Genomic DNA, 9,631 nt, shown 5'->3' with positions numbered 1-9,631 from the left:
CCCCCCCCCCCCCCCCCCCCCCCCTTCTAGCTCTCATTGGTGTTTGGTGGGAAGATGAGGAATTGAGGACGATTGATGCTGTATCTGCTAAAGTGACAAAGTTGTTGGCATGGAGTAATTAGTAAAGTTGTTGCCATATGACCACCACGAGGTCATGGGTTAAAGCCTCGAAAACAGACTCTGGCTGAGATGCAAGATAAGGTTGCGTACTATAGCTCCTTCTAATCGAGCCCTTCCCCGGACCCTGCGCATAGCGGGAGCATTAGTGCACCGGCTCGGTATTTTGATGTTCGGTTTCGATATTTGCGGTATGGTAATCAGTGACCATAGTTTATTACTTTGACTTTCAAAAGCACATCTCAATTGTATTGTAAATATTAAAAAAGAAGTACAAACAACTCTTTGTTAGTCAATTACACAAAAAAAGACATTACAATCAAGATAGAGTAGCCAAAGTTTCAACGTCATAACATTTTTATACTAATACTAAGTTGTATATTTGTTAATATTATTTATGCAACTATATACTCCGGTATGGCATTCGGTATTTTGGTATGTCATTTATAAATACCGAATACCACACCATATACCAAAAAAATTTAAAATGTATATCATATACCATACCAAATACCATAATACCCAAACCACAGAATCAAAAATTTCAATTTGGTATGGTAATTCAGTATACACCATATCATGCCCACCCCTACTTTTTCCTGCTAAAGTGACAAAGCATCTGCTGGTCGCCGGACACTCAATCTTTTGAATCTTCTTATAATGGTCTTTAGTTATATGTCATTCATCTATCACATCGCATAAGATTCAACTCTTAGCTACGTATGATATCAAAAGGATAAGATCTGATCCATCGGGTATCGTTTTGATTCTTGATTGAAATTATTCTGCTTCTGGAGTGTTTTTAAGATCAGAAATGTTTGCTAAGCATCAATCTCACCAGGAGTACATACACCCAATAAATGAGGTGCAGGACATTCAAGTGTTGGCTGTAAAGTTTGAACTTCACCAACTATCTTAGATAACGACATAAGCATGTGATTCCTTTTTATTTTTACAAGGGACCCGCAGTCGCTACCCTTTAAGTACGCACAAGGTAAACCCCGCTCCAGTGTAATAGCTCGCAAACCACTCAAGAGAGGTAAACAACACTAGGCAAGCCCTGTGTGAGAACTAATCGCCTCCTGATTATGGACAAACCGAATGTTAGTGAATCGTTCCGTATGGTTAACTCAAAAGGAGCCAAGACTTAAGAAGCAAAGAAGTCAACAACAACAACAACAACAACAAACCCAGTGTATTCCCACTTAGTGGGGTCTGGGGGGGGTAAGATGTATGCAGTCCATACCTCTACCTCTGATGAAGTAGAAAGGCTGTTTCCGAAAGACCCCCGGCTCAAGGCACAAGATATCACACAAACACATAGTAAAGCACAGAAGCAGATGACATAACATAAATACGGCACCCATAAGGAATATAAAACAGAGGAAAGCAGAGGAAAGCACACGGATTCGTAATAAGCATGGAACACTGAATACGGAATCATAACGGGAATAAAAAATAAAAAAAAACCCCACCAAGTAATTCCCTACACTAGCGACCCAATCTGGCCCTACTCTTCTGCCGTAATTCGCGTCTTCCAGACCTGCCGTAAGAAGCAAAGAAGTCATTACTATCAAATATGGATCAGCTATATCTAAGTCCTATCTCATTTCCCAATGACTTGACTTGAATATCTTCTTTAAGAAAAATACAAGTATAAATAACTGCATGAGAGAGAGAGAGAGAGAGGAAAATGAAGAATTCCTAGAGATTTATGGCACAGTGATTGATACTCTGCTAATATTGAAGAGTGGTTAAAAGGAAATTTGAGGACCAAAAAGAGCCAATATGTTTTCGCACATAGGGAGAAAAAGAACAAATAAGAGAACGACGAAGGAAAATAACTTTCATTTCTGAGTATGTAAGGTAGTATTCTCAATAAGAGAGAGAGAGAGAGGAAAATGAAGAATTCCTAGAGATTTATGGCACAGTGATTGATACTGCTAATTTTGAAGAGTGGTTATAAGGAAATTTGAGGACCAAGAAGAGCCAATATGTTTTCACACAGCGAGAAAAAGAACAAATAAGAGAACGCCGAAGGAAAACAACTTTCATTTCTGAGTATGTAAGGTAGTATTCTCAATAAATGACCATAATTTCGAAATCAACAAATGTATCTCACTTCAGAACCGGTTTCCATGTGCTACGAACGAACTCAAGCAAGACAATGGCACCAGGCCTGAGATGTGGCGGATCTCGTGACAAAAGGATGTGATTTTAAGACTGTCTAAACTGTTCCAGCACGAGAATCACTGTTGCAACTGCTGGTCGCTTGCAGAAATTAAACAGAGAAGCAAGACAAAAATGGGGAAAAGTGCCAATCAAAATTCTCAGGTAGAATCAGTTTTATATTTTTCCCACTTTGCATCTTAATGCCCTGAGATTCATAAAGTCTGATTCGGAAAAAAAAAAAACAAATAACATGCCAAAGTGACTACCAAAACAGTAGAGGATTTTTTTCTGAAGCAGAGTCTATCGAACATAATACCAAAACTCTAACTCAACGACCCACAGCGCAGAACCCCTTTCGTCATGATACAAACTGACAGAACCAAGTTTATCAGGGGTTAAATATGGGCTCAACTCAGAAACCCATGCATAAATATAGGTGGTCTAGGCGGGTGACAGAAAATGGGTTTTAACTGCCAGCACTAAAATTTTAGAGCCAAGGAAACAGATTACCATCTATTCTCTCCACAATTGGCAGTGTGGAGTTACCTATGTGGAAGCCCAACTTCAGCATGATTTCTTCAAGCCTTTGCACGTTTGTAAGGTAGAGATAACCAACCTACAAGAGAGAAAACAAAATTTAATTTTTAAGTGAAGAAACTCATATGTACACTGAAGATTGCACCTCCTAAAAACATTTCATCAGCTTCTGACATACCCAAAAAGAGAGAGAAAAATGATGGGCATGCGTTAATAAACAGCACATGGAAGTCGGCAGATGAAGCACAGTTAAAACAGTTAATTCACTATTGTGAACAGATGGTTGAAGAAACTGACAAGTGTTTCAAGTGAAGACGCTCTGTTGTAAACAGCCACACCAGCACGCTTCTTCGTCTTTGTTTTGCCTGAACCAACATTTTTCCCCCAACGAAGCACACCCCTTTAACATGGAAAAACATACACATGGTCAAAATCACATGGTAAAGAGGAGGTTTTATTTTCTTTACAAGTAATACTTCTTTTGAAGTTTAATGGGTATCATGTAATGGTATCACATAGATTTATGAATTAATGTAATGTAAGAAGCTATTGAACAATTGTTGAATAGATTAAGAAAGCACTCCTATTAGGTCAAAATAGAAAAAAGGAATGCTGAACTCGGCTGAGAATAGAAGTAAGCCATAAATTTGCCAAACATATTTATGATGTTTACCAATAAAAGACTTTTTTTGCTTTGTTCAATTTGTCAATCAGCTAATTTATGGCTTTGCGACATTAATATAATAACCCTCCTCCAAGAGTTGGATTGTATTAAAAGAACCAGCACTACTGATCCAGCTTAAACAAGAAATCGCTCATGTAGCCCATGTTTATCATCTATTCGGCACTAACTAATTTTCAAAACAGCTGTAAACCATCAAATAGTTGAGATGAGAAGTGTCAATGCTGATGAAGGCTCGACTTTAAACAAGATAGGAATATATAAAGCATTAACTTCATGGATATTTGTAATTATATCTACTGAATATATGAAAAAGCTAACTTGAGCTTGTTTGAAGAAGGAAAAAGTTGCTCTATTTGCGAACTTTGTTTTAACGATGGTGGTGTCTTGATCAACTTGCACTCTATTTATTACTCCCTCCTCTCATTTATGTGAGATACTTTCTTTTTTAGTCCGTCCCAACAAGAATGTCATCTTATTATAATTGGAAAAAATTTACCTTTAAAATTTCTATTTTACCCTTAATGAAATGATTCACAACCACACAAATATTCAAGAATTATTTTGAACCACAAGTTTCAAAAGTATTCCTTTTTTTCTTAAATGTCGTGCCAAGTCAAAGTATGCCACATAAAATGGGACGGAGGGAGTATATTATAAATCTGTTAACACAACAAAACTTGAGATACCTGCAAATTCTTAAGATGAGGATTCATTCACATGAAAATAACAGATGAATATCCAAAAGGAAAGAAACCAGCTCAAATGCAATATATCTACCTTTCCTCTTCTGACAAAATGTTCTCGTTCATAAGTTTCTGCAACATAGCATCCTGCAATGTGCACAAAACCACAATGGTTCCACCTTAAGAAGAAGTTGACATTAAAAAGAGAAGTACCATACATATTCAACCAAGTATCATCACACAACACGAAGAACTCCAAGGTTCAAGTCCTAGGAAGTGTTTCAAAGGAATATCTGGGGGTGGGATTGACTGATTATTACATTCTTGTATTTAACACCTTTTCAGATGGCTATTAGAAAGAACAGTTTCTCAAATAGAAACCTCGCTAATCGAGATAAAGGGGGTTATCTTAAAACAAGTGTGAAGCTGAAAGGGTGAATTCTTCACATCTCAAAGCATGTATACCCAGTCGCCATGCAAGCAAATACAAAAGCTTTAACATCTTATACAGTAAAATTATCCCTGGCATCTTTATTTCATTTTTAACATCTCAAAGCATGTAACTAGTGATGGAAGATCTCCATATCCCGCAGTACAACCATCTCCAATGCCTTTTGTTTTGGTGGGGGAAAAGGAGCCAAGACTCCAAAGTCTTGATGCCATTATAAATCCATAAAGAGGATACAAAAGGATTAGCACAATGTTCCTAAAACATATTTGTCTCTTATGGAGACATTAAGTACTATAAAAATAGATTTATCCCTTGAGGGAGACATCATATAAGAAAATCATGGGAAGCATATATCAGTAGAATGAATCTTTAGATGTCCTTATATTTGTGAGATAGACATACCTGTGCCTCGCAACGCACTACTGCCATGACTCGATCATTGTACTCTTCGATGCTCAATGGTGGGAACAAAAAATGCCTCCTCGCATATAGCTGCACAGTCAAAAGGTGAAACAAGGTTAGATAAACACTTTCTAAGTTGCATCTGGATTGACTCTTCAATTTTGATATCACAGCTTTTACATAACTACTACAAGTCTGGTAAAAGATAATTTGTTCCCAATAGAAACTAATCATCTAACATTTTCAGTAAAGATAATGGAGTAGTAACCACCACTGATGCAAGTGATTCTCTGGAAACAGAAATATAAATACCAATTTACACATGCTTATCTACATCCAACATAGAGGTGAAAGGTGTCCTAAAAGATGTCACAACGCACTGAGAATACAAAAGGAAATATAGTATTTTTACATGCTCATCTGCTTCCTACATAAGGCTAAAACTTGTAATTATTGATCCCATGGAGAACTCGGAATCCACCCTAAACAGCTGGTAGAGTTTAGAAGCTTACATGTTGCCATGGTCCAAGCTTGCCGGCTTTCTAAAAGTAATAGTTCCTCTCATATAAAGTTAGCAGGCTCGGATATTACAGCAATAGTAGAAGTTTAATTATCTAAACACTAGGAAGACCGAATATTCCTCAACGGCAGAATTTTGATTCCCATATACTGCAGGAATTTACCTTATAAAAAAGACAAAACGTAAATATAACCTATAAATAGGTTCAAATCATTACTAATACCAAAGGAAATGCACTTTTTCCCCATCTAAGATTTACCTTAACAAGTTATTCAGCTCATTGTTCTAAAAATAATTTCCATTTCCTGAATAACACTTGTATCAACCTCTCCACCAAATGCCAAACAATATTTTAAGAGGAAAAAAGTTTCACTGTCTTTTTTACTATACCAAAGACCAGTGCAGCCAAAACTAAAGGAAAACAAGAAACAGCACAAAAGAAATATGGCTCACCGTAGTTGCAACCTTCAGCTCTTCCCCCAAGAGATAATTTGCACTTTGATTATTACAGCTGGAAATAAACTCAACTTGTAACCCCCCCCCCCCCCCTCCTCCTGCCTTTGCTTCATTAGCTTTGATGCTTAATTTTTTTTTTCAACCATAGTTGTCAACCATGAGAATGCGGGAGAAAAGTTTAGAAACTAGAAGGGAAAAAAGATAATTGTGGACTGTGGTCACCAAGAAGAGGTGAGGTAAATGATTAGCCGATAGTGAGAGAATAATTTCAACTTTTAACAGAAATCTATATAGCGTTCAAGTGTTAGTTCAAAATTAATTTGCAATTTACTTTATGTGTTAGAATTTTTTTTTAAAGAAGATTGTCAGTATCTTTAAGCAGTATTTGCTAGACATCTTATCTTCTGAATGTTATTCTCTTCAAGAAAGCAAGTATTTCACTTTTATTTGTTTTCTTTATAGAAAAAGTAAGCAAGAACTCCTTTTGGACAACAAAAAGCAAACTACGATTGTCAGGCATATTATTTGGGATATAGAGCATTTTGGCATTGGGCTTTGCAATAATGTACATGCTATCTACAAAAGGAAAGGCTTGGACTATTTATATATGCACCAAAACTAAACCAAGACAATAGTAGTGTACTTCAACCCCTGCCCGCATTAGGGATTGCTAGTAGCATGTGTCAGTTTTAGGACTCTTCATTGCAGTATTCCAAAGCTCGAATGCAGTCAATGGAGAGGATCCCTATCCTTTCCTGTCATTAAAAGTAGGACAATCCCTAAGTTTCCACCCCTAACTGTATGACTCCAACAACAGCAACAACATACCCAGTGTATTCCCACTAAGTTGAATCTGGGGAGGGTAAACTGTATGACTCCAAAAGGGAAAAAAATATCTACTACTCAAAATGGAAGATTAGAAAGGGAAAACAAGTACTAGAGTTAGGAGATTTTGTATATTATTGGTCTGAATAAACTTATCGTCAATGAGAATTCATATAGCTCACCCAAACTTACCTTGGATTGAGGCAAGTTTTGTTTATTAGAGTTAGTTGGGATAGGGGATTAGAGCCCTCCAGATATTGCATGCTACTATCTCACTTAAGTTTACCAGTTTGGAGGCGGTTGCTAATCAGGTAAACATAACTTCTAACATGAGTGACCCATTTTAACTACCGGACCCCTCACATGACAGTATGACTCAAACTTCTCTCCTCTATATCAATCTAAAAAAATGCCATCAACAATTCTCGTTGATGCAATGATGAGTATCACTTGAATAATATTTCAAGAAACTTCCCAAAATAAATGTCTTTCACACACACACATATATATAGAGTCAAACCTCAAAGATACAGTCTCCAATGTAAGCCAGCGAGGCTGCATTAAACACAGACCGAGGCTTCTCAACTTTGGGTGCACTTGGTAGCCATACGTCGTACCCCATATATGTTCCTTCCGATTTCACTATTTCCACAACAAAACATAACATAAGCAAAATCCAATCATCAACATGTATATAATTGGAGGAAATTTATAAGTTAAAAATTAGGCAGGCAAACCCTTGCTCTCCTTACAAAATTAGACATTATATATATATATATATATATATATATATATTTAAAAAAAAAATGGTACAATACTATCTGCTAATACCTATGCTACACAAAGACTAAATGGTGCACTTGGTTCAGTGTTGAATTATTTAAATGACTATGGAATATGGATCAATTTCTACTTAATCCATTTTTTCCAAATTAAATTACACTGCAAATAAGATAACAGCAATTAGTCGTTTATTACCTTCCGAAGACTTAGAAATTTCACGTTTGAGCAGGTCCGAAACCGAAATAGGGGACAAGGAGATAGTTGAAATGGGTGATAGCGAATCAGGTTTTTGTGGTTTTTTGGGAGTTGTACGGTGAGGATTGTACGGAAGTCTTTGAACTGTGTCAATTGAAGAAGCTTGTACATTGAGGGATATGGAAAACAAAGGAAGAAGAATCGCCATTGCTGAATTTACTACTATTACTTCAGCGACTCTTCGCGGGAACAGATAATTGTAGCGGTATTTTTTTGCCCGTTTTGGAAATAGAGTGCTTCTTAGGGTTAATTATAGGAAATACCCCTGTTACTTGTTCAAATTGCGAAAATATTCCCCCTAACTTATTCAAGTTACAGTTTGCTCTATTTTTTAGTTTCTTTTTTTTATTTTAATGCCAGTTACATTGAAGGATCGGGATGGGAAAGGTAAAAAAAAAAAAGTTGTGAAGGATCATTATACTCTTTTCTTTTTTTTTCGTTATATGATTTATATTTTTTCATAATTGAGATTCTGAGTATCGACACTCGAGTGTTACTGATATTGACTATAGGGTTCAAATGCTGAATAGATAGTTTGACTTAGGTTGAATTTTTGATGCATGGTTGATGTGGAAGGCCAAATAAAAATTAATGGTAGTTTGTTGAAGTTATTAGTTAACATATTCATGTAAGTTAAGAGTTGTATATATATTTGGTTCTTTTCATGAAAGTACAATTATATAAGATCAAAAATGACTATATCTCCTAGAAGACGTAACTAACATACATGGATGATAAAACCTGAGAAGATTGCTTGAGATAGTTTGATCATGTTCTATGTCAGCCTCAAGATTCACCAGTTCGTATATTGAATTTATGGTGAGTGAAATATATTAAGTTGAATGAGATAGATTCAAAATCACATGAAAGAATTCATCTTTAAACACCTACAAGCTCTTAAAATTCACGTGGACGGAATAAAATTTATGGTATATTTAAATAAAATATCTCTATAGATAGGAATATGCTTTGTGTCACATGCTTTCTATAAGCTTTTACCAGAGATAATTATTATTTTTGTTTTATTTTGTGTAACATTGATCTGAAATGAGTTTAAATGGATAAATATGGTCTTAAATATTTCTAGCAAATTCAAATTTCCTCAAAATCGAAGCATAACAATAATTGCTCTTGTAGTTTAATTATATCCTCAACGATTTCAAATCATTATTTAAAGGGATAATACTCACAAAAATACCTGAACTTTGACCGGATTATCAGTTGAGCATACTGAACTTTGCGGGGGTCCTATTACCCCCTAAACTTTTTTTTTGGTATTTTAATGACATGTATCTGCCAACTTTTACACTTAATCAGTCAACCAAATAGCAGTGGACACACGCGCCGTTTAAATAAATAATTATCCCATTTAATTTTTGTTTTAACTCCTAATTATCCACAAATATAATAAAAGATGAATAATTATTAAACAAAAACATGACTTTTCCTCTTCTCTATACTCTAACACTTCAGACATTTTCAATCATCTCTTTTACTCTTCATCCTCATTTCTCACTTTGACTACTCTTTCAAAAAAATTTGCTTGCAAGGTCAACATTAACAACTGTTTTGGTGTTCCTCGAGGTGTGATTTCGTATCAGAGAGTTGTGAGAGTGCTGGTGTTGAATAAATCTTGAAGGTTAGCTTTGTTTTTTGTGACGGCTAAACTTAAAAATTGAAACTTTATGACAATTTCTTTAGGGTTATTGTTCAACAAGTCTGAAGTTTCATAATTTGTCAAAATT

At 35.6% G+C, this 9,631-nt stretch overlaps 1 protein-coding gene across 7 annotated transcripts in view; it reads right to left on the bottom strand.

Annotated features, from left to right (window-relative positions):
* The window catches only part of LOC107861741 (mini-ribonuclease 3), an 11,099-nt gene extending 2,760 nt beyond the window's left edge, over nucleotides 1-8,339 (bottom strand). For 2 of the 7 annotated variants that reach the window (XR_007054001.1, XM_047410165.1), the window contains exons 1-7: nucleotides 7,827-8,164; nucleotides 7,369-7,490; nucleotides 5,048-5,137; nucleotides 4,289-4,341; nucleotides 3,124-3,226; nucleotides 2,800-2,905; nucleotides 1,593-1,660 (exon numbers count right to left, since the gene is read on the bottom strand). Coding sequence is in view for 4 of the 7 variants with exons in the window: in XM_047410165.1 (XP_047266121.1) it covers nucleotides 1,593-1,660; nucleotides 2,800-2,905; nucleotides 3,124-3,226; nucleotides 4,289-4,341; nucleotides 5,048-5,137; nucleotides 7,369-7,490; nucleotides 7,827-8,034 (750 nt within the window). In the remaining 3 variants the exon portion in view is untranslated. Of the gene's footprint in view, nucleotides 1-1,592; nucleotides 1,661-2,799; nucleotides 2,906-3,123; nucleotides 3,227-4,288; nucleotides 4,342-5,047; nucleotides 5,138-7,368; nucleotides 7,491-7,826 lie in introns of all 7 variants that reach the window. The other 5 variants (XM_047410166.1, XR_001671846.2, XR_007054002.1 and 2 more) reach the window with 5 other exon arrangements.
* Nucleotides 8,340-9,631: the final 1,292 nt, after the last annotated feature.

This window comes from Capsicum annuum, chromosome 3 (assembly GCF_002878395.1).
Source record: "Capsicum annuum cultivar UCD-10X-F1 chromosome 3, UCD10Xv1.1, whole genome shotgun sequence".
NCBI classification, from domain to species: Eukaryota; Viridiplantae; Streptophyta; class Magnoliopsida; order Solanales; family Solanaceae; genus Capsicum; species Capsicum annuum.
This window is presented reverse-complemented; position numbering and strand designations above follow the sequence as displayed.